At 38.3% G+C, this 19,028-nt stretch overlaps 1 protein-coding gene across 4 annotated transcripts in view; it reads right to left on the bottom strand.

The window, feature by feature from the left end:
- Nucleotides 1–2,900: 2,900 nt before the first annotated feature.
- The window catches only part of kcnip3b (Kv channel interacting protein 3b, calsenilin), a 48,237-nt gene continuing 32,109 nt past the window's right edge, over nt 2,901–19,028 (bottom strand). Inside the window, exons 1-8 of one of the 4 annotated variants that reach the window (XM_039802418.1) lie at nt 17,789–18,599; nt 10,186–10,188; nt 9,548–9,672; nt 9,361–9,430; nt 8,294–8,472; nt 7,856–7,960; nt 7,179–7,241; nt 2,901–3,988 (exon numbers count right to left, since the gene is read on the bottom strand). In XM_039802418.1, the coding sequence (XP_039658352.1) occupies nt 3,941–3,988; nt 7,179–7,241; nt 7,856–7,960; nt 8,294–8,472; nt 9,361–9,430; nt 9,548–9,672; nt 10,186–10,188; nt 17,789–17,894 (699 nt within the window). In that variant the 5' untranslated portion in view covers nt 17,895–18,599 and the 3' untranslated portion in view covers nt 2,901–3,940. Of the gene's footprint in view, nt 3,989–7,178; nt 7,242–7,855; nt 7,961–8,293; nt 8,473–9,360; nt 9,431–9,547; nt 9,673–10,185; nt 10,189–17,788; nt 18,600–19,028 lie in introns of those variants that run through there. The other 3 variants (XM_039802416.1, XM_039802419.1, XM_039802417.1) reach the window with 3 other exon arrangements.

The raw sequence follows: 19,028 nt of genomic DNA, 5'->3' as shown, positions 1-19,028 counted from the left end.
ATTGGCTTACATCCAGTTTTTGACGCTTTGATATAATGCAAGTTTTAAATCAACAACCTAAGCACAATGTTACCTGAAAATGTAGGGTCACTGATTTATTATTAAAGTTGATTACATTGTTGGCCACTTGGGTTCTTAGGAACAGAGGATAGCTGACACAAGTTGTTGGCATGGCATGTTATCAAACAATGGCCTGGTGACTAACCAGCACCCAAGCAGCAACATTAGTATTAATTTGATCTTTGGCCTTCTGATCAGGGCCAAACCTGCAAGGGGTCCCGAGGACAGAAAATTAGCTATGAGCCCATAAGGACATCCCTGTTTCTCCCAGACTCTGTGCAGCAATGTGTATGCTTCAGATATATTCCTATTCAGCTCACTCTAAGTATTTAGTTTGTGGTGGTTTAACTAAACAAAATGTATTTATGCATCATGAAAGCACAATATATACCAAAATAATAAAGGTTGTAAAATCTGATTTTAACCTGGGGGGCTACAAGAAGGGGCCTCAAGATTAGGTAAAAATACAGTTGTTCAAACTCCTTTAAACTTTCAACCCCCACTGATAGATGGTGCTCTAAAAGAACATATTATAAATACCATCATTATAAAGTTATTTCACTATACAAAGACTCCAGATAAGAGTGGGAACTTAACTAAACAGCACTCAAACTGACTGTAAATTATTATTCTATTGTTATTCAGAAAAATTAACCATCATTTTTTCTAAGCTCCTGCAATGTACTGTAGCTTGCATTTTTTCCTCAAGACATAAGCAGCCATGAAATATGAGATGTTGCACAATAGGGCTGGGCAATATATCGATATCGTGATATGAGACTAGATATCGTCTTAGATTTTGGATATCCTCATATCGTGATATGACATAAGTGTCTTTTACTGATTTTAAAGGCTGCATTACAAAGTGATGTACTTTTCTGAACTTACCAGACTGTTCTAGCTGTTCTATTATTTGCCTTTACCCACTTAGACATTATGTCCATATTACTGATGATTATTTATCTAAAATCTAAGTGTGAAGATATTTTGTGAAAGCACCAATTGTCAACCCTAGAATATCACGGCAATATCGATATCGAGGTATTTGATCAAGAATATCGTGATATCTGATTTTCTCCCTATCGCCCAGCCCTATTGCATAATGATTATATGTACAAAAGATACAGGTCATGAAGACAAAATATAAATATCTCATGGCACAGTTTTGTCTCCACTTGCATTTTACTCAACTTGAAGGAAGCAGATATTTGCTCTGTGTGACTGCCGTTAATTCTAGTCAAATTACGACATGAGAGTGTGTTTTTTATTGGTATGTGTCTCTATTTAAATTTAAATATATATTGCAAATTGTAAACCATAATAATAACAAGCTAATTTTCAAGTTTTTACTTAATACATTTAATAATGTAAACACACTGATTCTTGCATGTGTGGAGTTACAGTAACTAGGTTAGTACAGTCCATGTAAACACGTTCTCCGATTACCTGTATAACATAATTCTCTGAGTAACCTGGTTACTTACTGTAAGTGCATCATGTAAACACACTGAATATATCTGACTGAAGCCTTTATGCACCAGCACAATCCCCCAGAAAACATAAGTGAACTTTTGATCTAAGTAAAGTCAATAATACCAAGAGCCTCAAGATATAGATATAGGGTATGTCATGAGGGGTATCAGCAGAACTGTACACTTGCATGAATATGATTGTACATTAAAAGTCAGTTGGCAGCCAAGCTGTTGAATACACCATTGGAGGTGAGGCATGAATGAAGCAGCTAATTCAAGCGGGACACAGTGCTCGGCCTCAACAAACACAATAACTTAATTTTAAATAATTAAAGCTAGAATTATGACAAATACTCAGTACTTCTGGTCTTACAAAGTAAACCCAGTGCATGACAAATAAGCTGAACTGAAGATATGTGCTGAATGGCTTTCTCCACACACAATAACTTCCTACACAATGCAAGCTCATTTTTACACCTCACATTTGCCGACGAAACATCCTCATGTTAGTTTTTTGTGTCACTGTTTTTATAAAGCAGGGAACGGCAGCATCCTTGCATGACCGATTGGTCTAGCTTGCTGTCGATCAACACATCAATCGAGTCCTTACGAGCAAAATTAGCTATCATTGCTTGCTTGTAACCCCTCCTCGTGTGTTATTATGGCGATCCATTTGACACGTGAGCATCAAAGTTTGGTTGTGTCCCATTCCCTCTGATGGCAAATGAGGCCGTTAAGAGTTCACTAAATAGTTTAGTGTTATTTATTGGTTATAGTTTGGTTTGGTGAACTATTCACATTTAAGGTGTTGAGCCTTGACCCCATGAAGTCAGAGAGTCAAGATTAGTGACATGGTTTGATTCAAGTAAAAGTTAATTTGAGTAAATATTTGGTTTTACTTTTTAAATTTTCGCCTATTTTATTGATTGGTTATGAGGCTGTTGTAAGCACATATTTGCTGTCACAGATTACACTGGTTAGTTGTGTTACTGTTCTGTAATGAGCTGTCATATCTGACAACTTCACAGTTCTAATAAAATGTCAAACCTGTCTTCAAGGCGTACCTAAATCCTACATGCATCTTGAATCCATCATGAATCTTGAATGCAATATACTCCCATCAAATAAATCTTCATTTCAGTTTCAAACAGTACTGGTTATTCTTAAAAAAAAAAAAAAGTGTAATACATTCATATGTAAAGCTAATAAAAGACTTTGAGAGGCTGATATATTGAAAGTTTTTGGCGTGGGACTGAAAGGGTTTTTGAACTCTTGTCAGTTCACTTAATGTTTGTTCATCCACAATGTTTGCTGCTTCGTCATCTGCAGTAGAGAAATGGGGTGAAAGGACGCATTAAAAAGGAGAAGTCGCAGCTGAGAGCATCTTTAATTAATCAACATCACAAAGGTCTTACTGTACTGTACATAATACTGTGGGACTTAGAGTCAGCATGCTCGAAGATACTGAAGAACCAAGATAAAGCATAATTCAGCATAAGAACACACTTTTGACAGTCCTTTTGCTTCTTCACAGTACTGTACAGACTCCATTTTCCAATCTGACCAGCAAAGCATAATCTTCCAAAATACAAAAAAAGGAGATTTTTTTTAATAATCTGTGAAGAACTGTTACTAAACATAATGTTAAACAGAGATTTCTAAAACAAAAATTCAGTTCTGGTCCTATTCCTTCACCCAGTGCAGCACAGATGAGGCCAATACAAGGTGGGATATATAATTATTAACTATACATATATACATACACACCAGTGGTGTATCAGGTGCAGGTATCTACAGTGCCTTTACTTCAGGCGCATATAATACAGTCATAAAAGTGTAGTGCAAGCTTATTCCACATCACATATTTGATGACAAACATGCTTAAGTTCATTTCTCTTTTTCTTTTGCAATATTTATTCTCTTAGTTCACCTCATCCAGTGCTCTAACAACTCTTGAGGAAACAACAGCTGTGTGTGTGTGTGTGTGTGTGTGTGTGTGTGTGTGTGTGTGTGTGTGTGTGTGTGTGTGTGTGTGTGGGAAAGAGAAACAGTGTGTGTGAGAGAGGTGAGGTGTAGTGTTAAAGCTTGTATCCTTGTGTGCTCAGGTCAGAGGAATATTGTAAGCTTCTCCATTCCTTGTTGGTTGTTGTTGATTATTTTTGTCCGACGATAGAAACACAAGGAGCTTTTCGTGTTTCTTCAATTAGGACACAAAAAACACACCGGACAGACGGGGGAATTTTTATCCAGGAAACTCTTCTCTTCTTCTGTCTGTAGCAGTCCTTTTTAATCCAGAAGCAGTTTGCAAGATACAGCTAAAGGAGTGTGGCGAGAAATAAAAAACGTCTAGTTCCTGGGTTAGGGTTGGGGTTACTATGTTTGTGTGTGAGTTGTGCAGGTGGGCTTTCTTATATCACATTCTCAAACAGCTGCATGGAGTTCATGATGTTCTCGTCCTGGAAAAAAAAGACAAAGAAAAAAATTTGGCACCAGGGGCCTCATTTATAAAACTGTGCGTAGATTCTATTCTGAAAGATTTCGTGCGCAAAAAAGTCAGAATTTTCGTACGCAAAAACAATATTCTGATTCATAACACCTTGCAGCGCACACCGTTACGCACTCTTCTTGTTATAAATACGGACGTGCGTTACCTTATGCGGTCGTGCACGAGCCTCACGCTCCTCCCAAGGTCGTCCCATATTTGTCCTAATAAGGTCCATGTTAATCAATCAATGAATATCCCAGCCCTGAAAGGAGCCCTTGATCACCAATCACGAAACGGAAAAATGGGGGAAAAAACAGATTCAGTGATTGTGAGATCGATGTGCTCCTAACAGAGGTAGAACATCCAAACTAAATCCTGTTTGGAAGCCGTAACCCTTGTGTTCATATTGTTGTTACACAGCCTTAATACTTAACAGATTTAGCTCAATTACCAATGATATACATCATTTATTGTTCATATTTGCCATTTACCCCTGTGAGATCACATTTATGATCATATGATAATTTTCGTTTTTGTGAGAAAGGAAATTCAATTATTAAAAAGGTAAAAAATAGAAACAAGATTTTGGATCATTATTGGTGCGAAACAGGTGAAAGTGCTTGAAATGTGACAATTTGGTAACTGCAGAAAGACAACATTCCCACACACAGACACCTACAATCAGACACGACCACATAAAGACGCACAGACACAGACACACACACACACACACACACACACACACACACACACACACACACACACACACACACACACACACACACACACACACACACACACACACACACACACATACACAACATCAAACAAACAACGCATTTCCCGGGGAGAGGCAGGACGAAAAAGCGCATTTTAGTGAGCCTGCCTCTCCCCCGTTGCTGGCAGCCCCTCGCTTTAGGGGCGGTTTAGCAAGAACGGGATTGTTGGGGTCAGGAAAACAAAAACTGGGTTAGGTTCGGAAAACGGGCATACCATTAACTAGTTAACAAGTTAACTAAAACGCTACAAAACCTTGGGAGCATTACGCACGATCACACGTGTGGTCAAAAGTTTGCGGAAAACTGGGAACATTTTTACGCATGGAAATTCTTTATAAATCCCGACTATTGCGAGGAATGTTGCGACGACAAATTTCACCCTGCTTCATGCAACTTTTTCTTGCGTAACAGGTTTTATAAATGAGGCCCCAGGAGTCTGAGGTAAACAAAAGTTCAGGTTTCAAATTTTAGACATAATACGTTTTTCAATCAAGTGGCCACAGTGACAACGTAGTTTCCAGTCAAGTCTTGACAGACAAAAATAAGAATTCAATATTCGTAATTATGAATATAAATCCTCCACTAAAGTATGAACCATTAATCGTTTACTGATGCCTAGTAGGTAAACAATTAACGGTCGAGGAGGGGAATCAGCCAGGCTAAACATACATATAAACTGAGGATTGAGGAACACTTAAACTCCTCAGATCCCAGGCGTATGTGGCAAGGTATACAGACCCTGACTGACTACAAATCATCCAGCACGTTGCCTCCCCCCAACTCGTTCCCCTTCCTGACGAGCTCAACTACTTCTACGCGCACTTCGACAGAGACAACAAGGAGATCCCCCTCAAAGTGGTTCTCCCACCAGCTGGTCACCTGGTGGTTCTCCCACCAGGTGACCAGCCTCTCACACTCTCCATGCAGATGTTTTCTCTACTCTGAGCAAGGTGCACGGAATGCCGCCGGCCCAGATGGAATACCTGGCCAAGTGCTCAGAGCCTGTGCGTTGCAGCTGGCTGGGGTCTTTACAGACATTTTCAATCTTTCCCTTTTTTTCACTATTTAAATTACAGTAGATCGTTTGGATTGAAAACAATAGAGAGCAGCAGAGGAAACTCTAAAGTTTGAGTCTTTTGTTTAGCAACTACTTTAGCACATATTTATCATTATATGGCATATTACAAAAAATCTAAACATCACACACGACTACATTTTGAGGGAACAAGCTCTTTCTTAACATTATTACTCTGCAAAGTTGCAGAGTTATTGGCCAATGTTCGAGTTTGGGGTCAATTAAACACACACATACTGTAGATCATCCCTCATAGGTTAATCTCAAAAGAGGTGGTTTTATCAGTTTGTCAGCATGTTTCAGACAAATGAGTACTGTACTATTAACCACCTCCAGTCTCTCGTGGTTCGGCTGCCGCCCAGTGGACTCGTGGTTGCAGTGATATCCCTGAGATAGTAGGTTTTACCACTGGTTTCAAAATGGAGACCAGTCCATGTCTGCCAGATAGCAAGGACCCAGACACATATAATGATCCTGTTCTTGGGATGATGTACATACTTAACACTGGTCTATCCCTGTACTGGAGGTACTGGTCTTTAAAGTACTTTTACATTTGTAATTTAGGCATTTACTGTCCCTCCTATACATATACCAATAGCGTATAATAACAGTATGATGTCCTATTATTCCTTAACCACCAAAACTATTAACAACTAAAAACTTGTGTTGTTTCTCCTTTTCTTCCACTTCTTTTTCATCTGTGAATGTTGGTTTGTGCAACATAATTGTGCTGCAATTTGAGCAACAACAGGTTCAAAAGACAAATTAATAAAACTAAATAAATCAAAACATTACGAGCAGCTGATAATAAGAGGTAGAAGTATTAGAGCCTTAGGTAACACTTTACTTGAAGTTTTCTACATAAGAGTGACATGACACTGTCATGAATACATGACACTCGCACGACACTGTCATGACACAGTCATGACACATGAACGCTAACCCTAACCATAACCATAACGTGTCATGACAAAACCGAATGACACTTACTATAAAAGAGTTATGTCATAAACATTTATGACTTGTTTATAATGTTTTATGACACGTTCATGACAGTGTCATGTCACTCTTATGTAGAAAACCTCAAGTAAAGTGTAACCGAGCCTTATTACTAAAAACATGAGTAATGCTTAACAATAATCTTAGCCAGTGCCTGATTAATCGGTGACATCATGTTATCACTGTCACTGATCCCTTACCTGTTGTACAGTGTTTGTTGATGAGTAAGTTTGATTTAGTTTTTATTATCTGTCTGTCTGTTTGTCTGTCTGTCTGTCTGTCTGTCTGCATGCATGTGGAAAAGTCACCTTCTGACAGGTCTCAATGAACTCTTCAATGGTCACTACACCATCTCGGTTTTTATCCATTTTCTGTAGGAAAAATACAGAAGAAACAAAACCGAGAGAAAGGACAGATTAGAGCATTTTAGGGTACCTTGTTTTGTTCACAAAAGGGGCCTTGTAGCACAGTGTACTTGCAGTGTTGGAAGATGTATTCAGGAGTATAAGAAGCAATACTACAGTGTAGAAATAGTAGTAAAAGTACTCATTGTGCAGAATGGCCCATTTCAGAATAATTATATTACTGGATTATAATTAATGATGTATTAATGTGCACATCAATTTAATGTTGCAGCTGGTAAAGGTGGGGCTAATTTCATCTACTTCAATACTACTGGGTAGCTTCATCTATTATAATAAATCATACTTTGTTAGTTGATTTATATTTTGTATTACTAATCCAAATATGCAAAGCAACTTGTAACTAAAGCGTCCAAATAAATGTAGTGACGTAAAAAGTACAATATTTGTCTCTGAAAAGTAGTTGAGTAGAAATGTATCATAAAATGGAAATACTCAAGAAAAAGAAAGTGTAAAGAACAAGTACCTCAAAATTTTACAGAAGTACTGTACTTGAATACCTGTACTTAGTTACATTCCACCACTGTGTACTTGTGTGTTTTTGATTTGTGTGCATTCAGAACCTGGAAGAACTTGTCCACGTGTTCAGAGGGCGCTTCATCTCTCACACAGGGGTAGGTGTACCTCCCCATCATGTCGTAGATTGACTTCATAATCGCCAGCATCTCCTGAAGAGAGGAAGACAGAAGCAAGAGTTAGTTAAAAGTGAAAGAGATAAAACAACTTTTTTATTGTTTTTAAATTGACAAAGCTCTAAGCTATACTATAAGTGAACGGAATTCCCTTTGCAAACATGCACAAGACAAGATTAAACACGCAATCTCTCATAAAAGCTGCAGTATGATCTGAAAGACCTTAAAGTACGTTGGTTTTACCAGAAATTGCAGTTCGTGGATGGACCAAACATTACATTACCCAGAATGTAATTCAGAGAACCAAGAATGTAATGGTAAGATGCATAATCTTCCAGGTTTTATCAAAATGTCTGAGATGTTCCATACCTCTTTGGTGATGTAGCCGTCCTTATTAATGTCATAGAGGTTGAAGGCCCAGTTGAGCTTCTCAGTGACCGAACCTCTGAGCAACACCGACAGGCCGATGACAAAGTCCTCAAAGCGGATTGAACCGTTCCTGTCGATGTCAAATGCGTTGAACAGGAAGTGAGCGTAGGTGGTTGCATCTGTGAACAAGAGAAGTCAAGGACATAGATTTAGTGTACTGTATCTACTGTTTCTCAATATTGAAATATTGGTCCTACTAGCTACTTGGAAATAAAGCTCTTCATGATGCATCGGTAGGATATAACTAAAAGTACATTTACTCAAATACTGTACTTAAGTCTAATTTTGAGGTACTTGTACTTTACGAGTATTTCCATTTCATGTTGGTTTATACTTCTTCTCCACTAAAGTTCAGTGGAAATATTGTATTTTTCAGTCCAGTACATATATTTGACAGCTGTAGTTAAGAGACAGTTTTAGTTTTAGGTTAACATTTGAATTAAAGCCCCAGTGTTAAAAAACAATTCTGGCTATGAATGGGCCCAAAAAACGTATTTTCTTAAAACAAGTGATCAAATTTAGTAGTATTTTTTTTTGTTTTTAAGATTGAATTGCCCAACAATCCATAAAGTAATTAGAATTAGCTGCATAAACTGGCTTCAACAGAAAATGCTAACTGCACATTAATGCATCAATAACATTAATACAATAATATAATCTTCATATCACAAAATGAAAGGACTTCAATACTTTTACTTTTGATACTTTTGAAGTCAATTTCGCTGAAAATACTTAAGTAAGATTTTAAATGCAGGACTTTTACTTGTAACAGAGTATTTTTTACATTGTGGTATCATTACTTTAACATAAGGAATTTGTATACTTCTTCCATGACGTCAAGATCTTACATATTTTTGACTCATCAATTCAATCAAAATCTCCCAATTATTTCAGACCAGTAAAAAATACATCATCCTCCCTCTTTCATGACCACCTCCTCCCTAATAATTTTCACACAGTCCCTATCAAGAAAGGACAAGAGAAACGAGATTGTTTTAACGTCTAACCTCCTTGGGGAAAGAACTGAGAATAGATGGTCTTGAATGTCTCCTCATCAACCAGCCCACTGGGACACTCCTGCTCAAGAGAGGAAGAAAAAAAAAGGTATAGAGAGAATAATTCAAGTCTATATAAAGCATAGTTACAGTATGTTGGTAAAGAAATGAAGTCTCTCCAGCCGGCAGTCGGACGTACGTTCTTGAAGCCTCGATAGAGGGACTGAAGTTCCTTCCTGGTGAACTTGGTCTGAGCCTGCAGCTGATCCAGACCCTCTGGTTGGTGACGCACCGTTGACAGCTCCAAGTCACTGTCGCTGCTCTCTGTGAGAGAAAGAGACATACAAGAAGAGATGTAGAGGAGGAAAGATGAAGAGAAAAAGCAGGAGGATGGGGAAAACATTGAGTGTGTGGATGCAGGTCAACATTTGGGGAAGGGGTGGGATGACACAATTAACAGGGCGGCATTTGTTATAGACCAGGTGGGGGAAATGTGCAAGTTTAAGAGAGAGATTTAGCAAAAAAACTGTTGCGTAGAAAAGGCAGGCGAAAGAGGGAGTAATAAAGAAGAGTAGATACTTTCTTTGTGGTGGAAATGTCATCAAACAAGTCACGTTTTGATTCGTTTGCTTAAAAAAAAGCCCCTGCAGAAAATCTGAATTTGAGAAATTCCATTAAAGTTTTACTCACAGAGCAAATCACATTATTTATTAGCAGTTCACACACACTAAGAGAAAGCATTGTACGACTGGAAAAATAAAATAAAAAAACATAAAAAAAGGGGAGGGAGGGACGTTTTCTCAAAGTTGGTTGGGTATCTACTGTTACTATACTCACCATCTTTAGACAGAGAGAACAGAGGAGGAGGAGGAGGAGGAGGAGGAGGAGGAGGAGAAAAAAAAAGAGGAGGAGGAGGAGGAAAAAAAAAAAGGGTGTTGAAACCATGATGGAGTGAAAGAATGTAAATGGAGAACAGTGAGAGAGCGATAGAAAGAGGAAGAAAAAACAGAGAAAACAAGTCAGATCAGACACTGAGAGGTTTATATGCTGAGTGGTCCAGAGGACAAAGACTCAAGTTAAATTCTGATGAAACATTCAGCAGAGCAGTGAAATATAATACTATAGTGTTCATTTAAAACAATAAGACAGTAAAGTTCAGTGAGAAGGACACAGCAGGAGACGACCTCTGACCTCCGCAGATGAACACTCCCATTGACAAAATGTGGAAAATCAAAAGTAGGTGTCCCATGTTGCTGTTCTACAAACACATCATAATTTGATCTCAAGCTGGTAAGTGGACCATGAGTTAAGATTGATGATTTGTCTTTGGTTCAAAGTGATTTTTCAATATATACTGAATATATACGTGCATGTCATGATAGAAGGATTCAGCTGCTAGCTGAACATTCTGGAGATGATTGTCTAATCAGACAACACAAGGAGCTCATTTTAATCACCACATATCTAAATGAATGTGTGTACAAATGTATTTTGCCAGTGAATGCATGAAGCATAATGATCGCCCTGACAGTGTAAACCTTTAACAGTCTATGAAAGTCTGTGTTATTTGTGTTCTGTGTTTGAAACTGCACATACAACTGTTTGGATGTTCCAGGCTGGGATTATTTGGCTAGTTGATGAGTTAATTCAGGGCGTTGGATATTTCTTTTTTGGATGTTCATGGTCCATGTTATGATAAGAAGAAATAGTAAGGTGCACATATGATGATTTTGTATGTAAGAAGTTGCAATGAATTTTGAAACTGATATGTCTCTCTGTCTGTCTCTCACACAGTCCAAGGGGTTCTGAGGCTGGATCGAGAGGCAAGTGTCTTTGCTAGTTTAAGACCGACGTAGTTGTCAATTTCCCGTCCAGCGCCCACGTTGTTTAAATAACAAATGCACCTGCACCCATCTGTGCGCCCATGGGTGTGCTGGTCTTACAGGAAGGTGTGTTCAGGTGCATTCTGGACGTATTGCTATCTTGAGGCAGCGGGAAGTGATCGCGCCATTGACTAACAAAAACCTGGTCTAAAGTCAATAATGCAGCATTTCATTGTTATTTTAACAGCGCATTAGTAAAATGGCCTTAGGCTTGTGCACAGTGCGCGCACACTATGCTTGTTACACACACACACAGAGAATCGCAGCAGAACACAAACATGCAAAAGATTACAAATAAAAATATTACGGTGCAAATCCACCATCATAATAGCAATGCACCAAGGTAAGGTGCGCCTGGCTTTTAAAGGGAATAGGAGATGACACTCTGATTGGTGTATTGCATGTTACGCCCAAAAGTACAACCCTTTAAAACCATGCGCCCAGCGCACAGACCCTTTTTCCGCTGTCAAACTAGCAAAAGTGGATTCGTACACTTTTAACTATTTACAGTAGAATACTGTGAAAGTAATCAAAAAAACAACAGTTCATACTGTATTTTGCATTAACAGTACAAAACCGTAAATTTTAGTGACAGTAAGACAATATTAATTTTACAGTAACATAATGGCAACCCTGCTGCCAGTTGTTTACGGGTTTTTTTTACAGAAAAATTATTTACAGTGTGGGATACATCTGCAGTGCTGTCCAATCAAGAACAATGAACGAGGTAAACAGGAAGTCACTTTAGCATCATAAGCTAGCATAACTTCCAAAAAGTACAGTTTTAGAGGCGCAAAAGATACATCGTTTGTAAACGCTGTTTTCTTTGTTTTATATGCACATATGAAGAAATATGTGCTTCAGAGTTAAAGCAACACTATGTAACTTTTAGCCCTACAGGTTGTCTCATTGGAACTACAACTCGCACTACCCGACGCAAGTTGTAGTTCCAATGAGAGAACATGTAGGGGGACCGCCCCCCTACAGGTTGTCTCATTGGAACTACAGCTGCCACTAAAAGTTACATAGTGTCGCTTTAATAGTATTCATTCAGTTTAGAATGAGAGGGAAATATTTGATTATGCTAACCCCACTGTTGTTATTTTGCCATTTAGTCAAATGTTATTGGCATACTATTTTGTAATTTAAGTTACGTTTATCATTATTACACAGCATTTATCAAATCTTATTCCACATTATCTCTTTTACTCTTTGCTCTAAATGCTCATATTCGCAGGCTAACATTAGCATTGTCAGCTAGCAACACAAAAGTTAGACCTGGCAGTTGGGTGGAAACTGCATAAACCACCACTTAGTAAACAGGTACGTTAGAACTAGGCTTTGTAGTTACGAACAACCGGCTCTGGGTGCTGTTAGGAGTCACTAGAGCACCAAACGTGTATTAATGCCCAGCTGAAAATAGTCCCCAAAAAATGCACTTTACTCCTGTTTGACAAACATTTACTAAAAACTATAGTGCCCAGTTGTTTTAGGAGAATACTGTGCCTTTTTTATGCAACAATATATTTGTGAACCATTTTTAAAGATTCACATCTATAAAGATGTTATGTTCTTGGGCTGAGATCTAAAGTCAAGAAAGTGAGAGGATTATCTTTTCATGGGATTTGCTGACAATGACGAATTGTCTCCAGTATTGTCTGGCTTATCTATTCTGGGACAGGTGAAAAAACATTCTGGCTAGTTTGTATTTCTTTAAACCAATCAAAATCTTCCTGGGCGGTGCTAAGCCCCGTATGGAGCGACAGTGCCCTAGCAAAATAGAACGGCGGAAGTTAGTGGAAGGGGGGAATGCACCGGATGCCAGGCTTTATCCCAGCAATGTTCATCCAGAGAGCCAGACTACAAATTGTATCATATTAAAAGTCAAATTCTTTAAAGTCAAATTTACACCCTTAGTTTCTCACAACTTCTCACAAATTATACTGATTTACAACTATCCAGACTGGCATCAAACAAAATTCACAAATATCTACAAGTGGATAAAAGTAAAACAAATGTAACTCCAGCCACCTCGCTCCATGCCCTCCTCCTTCTCTCCCAGGTTGTCTCACCGGTCTCAGTGATGTCGATGAGGCCCAGCAGGTGCATCAGTTTGAGGAACATGATCACCAGGCAGACGATGCCAACAGTCTGGAGTCCCTCCGTCTCCCACCTCACACTCATCTTCCCCTCTTCTTCTATCTTCCCCTCCACGGTCCCTCTCTTTCCTTTCCTTGTTTACATAATTGGACTTTCTTTACACCTTTTCTTTCAGTCCATCTGTCTCTTTCGGTCTTACTCTCAGCTTTTCTTCTCGTTCCCCTCCTGTCTCTGAAACAGTGTCACTCACTCATCACTCTTTTTCTGTCACATTTTTTTCCCTGCAGTTTCTGTTACTCCATTTAGCTCTCCCCTTCTGCCTTTTTAATTGACTCCCCCACCCTCTCCTGTTCTAATGGATCTTTTAAAATATTCTCCGCAAATAAGCGAAGGGTCTGATGGTCCAACTCCTTTATTAAGGTCAAGTGAATCAGATTATTGCTATAAAAGTACCTCTAAAGAGAAAGATAGATTAAAAAAATTCCCTCACAAAAATCTGGACTACATCGTTAATCCGTGGGAAATCCAGTGAAATAGAAGCTCAGATACTCTCCCATCAAACATGTAGGTTGTTTTGGCACAAGCGTACAGTTGGATCCTCCAATTAATATTATTCCTCTAGTTGGTGACAAAACTCTTGTAAAATAAAAAAACATATCCAACATCCTCCACTGACAGAATGACTGATGCTCTGCAGCTTCTTCCTCTCTTCCCTCCCTCCATCTCACATCTTATTTTCTGCTAATGAACCTGTGAACCCCCGAGGAATATCTGCATTAAAAAAAAAACTTTTTCATCAAAATAACTAATAAAAGACAGCAAGATGCTGAATACCGAAGCTGTAAATGGACAAAACTAATAAAGATTTTAATTAATTTTTTTCTAAATGTGACACATATTTGCTTTTAAAGAACCGAGAGGGTGGTGAGAAAAAGTCAACAGGTGTCCTGAATCCCATTTTCCCAGTCAGCTCTGTGATCCACTTTCTAATTGTTCCCCTGTCTCTCCTGGGGTCCGTAACACAGATTTAATAGTGTGTCACACACTCAAACTCATGTAATAAAGGCTCCCTCTAGTGGAGACTGATGAAACAACAGGAACAGAGACTGTGTGCAGCTACAGGAGTTTGAACGGGTGACTTCATCCTGATCGCAGAGAAATGTTTCTTTCTCTCTAATCACAATTTAGGTATTCTACTCCGTGCATATGGTGTCCTATGGGAGACAGAATTAACTTCATATTCAATGTTGATAAATTATAGATAGACAGACACACAGACAAACAGATTTAACTACAATCATGTTCATTTTCATTTATAGAGACCACCCGAGGATGATGTTATATTTGCAAAGCACTGTTCTTTCACTGACTCAGCATATTTTAGAAGAATATTGACTTGTAGTGGACTCTAAGTGGCCCGGGAGCCAAAACCCAGGGCTCCTTCAGCACATTGCTGTGATTGTGGATAATAGTTAGTGATGCATTAATATGTACATCACTTCAATGTTGCAGCTAAGAGTGGACATCATTTTAATTACTTTTTAAACTGCTGGGTTAACCTTTAATAATAGATCATGTTTTATTAGTTGACTTACTACATTCACAATCTGAATGTGCAAAGGAACTTGTAACTAAAGCGTTAAAACAAATGTGCAGTTAAGGGTATTAATATTTGCCTCCAAAATATAGTGGATTAGAAGTATAAAGTAACATAAAATTTAAATACTCAAGTAAAGTACATCAAAATTGTACAAAGTACTCAAGTGCAGTACATTCCACCATTGATTAAAAGATCTTTCCGACAAACATGGAAATAAGCAAACAGGTCACAAAAAAACTAATGAAACTATTCATTTCCTCTTCATCTCTTTACAGTATATTGATTTTACTCGCCACTAAAATATCCTGCACTGCACCAGAGTGAAATGTGGAGTAAAAATACCAGATACTGGTATCAGAGAACCTCAAAGTACATCTCTAAAGACAAGGCTACCTCGGGCATCAGATGTCTTCCCAAAATAGGACCAAGTTGGACTGAATCCAAAATCGTCATCAGAGCAGACTGGACTGAAACAACAATAAAAGGCCGGTGGGTTTGTTTTCAATCAGATCATTGAACTGGATTTTAAACATGTACACACGTGGACACACACAGGGGCGTCGGACTGGGGGGAAAAAGAGGAATAAGTACCCAGGGCCCTCATGTGAGGAGGGCCCAAATATACGCTAGAATGAATAGCTGTGGATGTGGGGAGCAGAATTTTGTGCTACGCCCCTGGACACACACACACACACACACACACACACACACACACACACACACACACACACACACACACACACACACACACACACACACACACACACACACACACACACACACACACACAAGGACTGTCAATGTGTGTATTTTCAACATCAAGGCATCTTTTCTTGAGTGCTGATGATATAAATAATGCATCAAATAAGCTACGATGACGATGCTGATTGATTAAGGACCGCTAATGTGCTGCGGATGCTAAATGTGGAAAATCTTGGTACGCACTATCAAAGTTTTTTAACTGATTCAGAAGAATAAGAAATAAGTCTGACAATCCCTTCTTCAACACATGGCATTTTAAAGCAATATTAGACCCCTAATTTAATTTGTAGATTAAAGGGGATATAATGGGGCTAGCCAAGATCTCAAAAAGAGTCAAATTTAATCAAATCAAACTCTAAAAACTGTAGAATCTTCTCAGTATTTCTAACCCAGGTCAGTTTTAATTCTCTACATTAGTAAAGTATAAAATGTTTCTCTCGACAAAGGTGCAAGGTAATTCTAAATCCCTTTCATTGAATCTTTCCTAAGAATGTACAAACATTTTAAGACACTTAGTCTAAAGAATCTATATATATATGTATATATATATACATATATATATACACATACATACATACACACATATATATATATACATATATATATATATATGTATATATATATAAAATTGTAGATAGAACTGAAATAATTACACTAATTACATTAGTAGAGCTCAACATCTGGACCAGTGAATTCTGAAAAGTACCACGTCCCACGAGTTACTTTTCACCTATTTTCCTACATGAAGGCAGGTGAACATTTGGAGAGACACAAAAGATTTGAAATATCTTCTGCAAATAGTTAAAAGTATGTTAAAATGTTGATGAGAAGATGTAGATGACATAATGACACTGCAGCTGGTAAATTAGGCCCACTGGGGTATGATAAAGTAATGAAGAGGCAAGAATCAGGATTGAAGATGCATTATGAGAATTTCGGAGGCTACTGAGAGATGGCCAGTGTCCTTCAGGGTCCTGGCTCCATATTTAGGCGGCCTCAGAGAAAGCCTGTTCGATACTGCATGTATAATTGATGTGAAGTAATGCTAAACCAGGGTGTAGGCCCGGCCACAGGAGGAGGAAGGGGGAGGGGGGTATTGAGAGTATAGTGCTAAATTATGAAAGGATATTACTGGTGTTTTTTTTGTTGTTGAATTTTTTACTTATGATGCAGAGCCATATGAGAAGCACTAATGTGCCGACTGGAGCCTTCCTGCTGTATATGTCTTGGCACACTGACTGCAGGGCACTCTGACTGGCTGGCCTTCAGTCAAAAACTCTAATCAAAGTGAACGGCATTGATCAAAGAGCAACATCTGATGTTTTTTACTGTCCCAAATGTACACAATCTATTGGACTTAAGGTTTCATGGTATATTTCTCAGTAGGCAAAATAAAACATGAACCCATTAACCTGTTCCCACTCTGATGCTATACATAGATTTACTGACACATACAAAATGCATCGAAAATAATAACACATTATACTATAGGCATAGTATAATGTTTAATTTTAGTAATGTTTATTTTTACTTTATTACATAGTAGAGAGCTGACAAGGGTCAGGGCTTGCAATTTTGTTTTTTAAGTTTTGTGAAAATGTTTTTTTCAGATAATCAATTGTGTTTTTAAGCAGTTTATTTATCTTAAAGAGTAGAAGAAGGGACACTTCATCATTTAGTTTATCACCTTTTTTTTTTTAACCAAAATGTTTCTATAACATATAGAGTTTATTATAAAACTTGAAGGTCATCACTTTACCTCTACTTTATAACATACTATAATGAAGTTGTAAGCAGATACAGGTGTTTATTAATGTATTTGTTAACAACTATAGCTCATACTCTGGAGGATGGTGTATAAAAAGATAATGAGTGATAACATAGTAAAACTCAGTTGTCATAATATAAAATGTGTCTTCATTGCAGACTTAATTATTAACAATACTAAAAAAACATTTAAAAACTTTCTTAAATCTGCGTACATTATAGCGTGTTATAAAGCATTTTTCAAATATGTATAGTGGTAAATGTAGGGGGTTAAAGTGGTGAGTCATCATAAGTACAGCCAGTAGAGGGGCCTCAGGTGGGCCCTTACCTTCAAATGAGGACATGGGCTCCAAGATGCCAAACTGCTTGAGAACTGCCATGAAAAGGATGATGACCACACCGATGGCAAACAGCTCCATGCCCTGGATCCCCATGATGTCAGGCCAGGGGGAGCCCACTCAGGGCCAAGCCTGCACGAGAAGGCCTGGCCCTGGGGAGAGATGAAAGGAAGCCTGGGCCGATACGAGTAACGCTGGGCTGGGCAAGTCAACAACAAGTGTTTTCAACAGAGGTGAGCCAAGAAGTGACAGGAATCAAGTCTTGTTGTTGGGCGACTGCATGGGTTTGTTTCCAGGCACAGGAGGCAGCATGAGAACCAGGCCAGCAGGCTGGACGAAGGCTGCTCTATAATGTCAACACTGATGCTGAAGTGGAAAATATGTGGAAGCCGACATATATGGAAAACCTCTCTCTCTAGACTCATGAGGGAAAATGGGGGTTGTGTCACTAGCCATTTATTACGATGCATTAAAGGAGACGTTTAGAGTCACTTTCCAGACTTTCCTCCAGCACACACTCTCAGGAGCTCAGAATGGCAAAGACACAAGTTACTGCGCACCCTCTTAATCCAAACAGCTATTATCAGTCCTCACGTCATAGTTTACACTCATGAATCACATCTTGGTTTTAGATGAAAATGTCTTTTGGGAAAAACAAAGAATTCAATGTCCATTTACATGATTTTGCTCCCATTAGGTGGGAGAAAGTGCAGGTAAACACAAACGACTTATTGAAATACAGTACATGAAATACCAAAGTGTTCTCATCTTGCATGCCCTAAAACGGCAAAACAACATTAGTAACTTTAATTACCCCATTTATGCACCGACCACACGATCAACAAAAATACAAGGACATACTGTAAATACTCTATCTTTATCTGCAAGCCGAGGACAATCTGACATTCTAACCTTTGCCACTTCCGTGGCAAAGGTTAGAATATAAGGTTAGAATACAATATAGAATACAATATAGGATGAGATATTGTTTTCAAAACAGACCTGTCAGTCAAGATACAATAGAATTTCATGCAAAGTAAAAACTGAATAGAACACTGCTCAAATAATAATAAAAAAAAATGTATAAGGCATTACTTATGTAGCCAAATATCCACTTTTTCTGTCAGTAATCCTTTGGTCCACCAAACACCTTTCAGTACTGACTTAATTTAACCGTAAATAGTTACATTTAGGTTTGCGTTGCTATCCCGTCTGATTCGGTCCACTTCA

Source organism: Perca fluviatilis, chromosome 6 (genome assembly GCF_010015445.1).
Source record: "Perca fluviatilis chromosome 6, GENO_Pfluv_1.0, whole genome shotgun sequence".
Classification (NCBI taxonomy): domain Eukaryota; kingdom Metazoa; phylum Chordata; class Actinopteri; order Perciformes; family Percidae; genus Perca; species Perca fluviatilis.
This window is presented reverse-complemented; position numbering and strand designations above follow the sequence as displayed.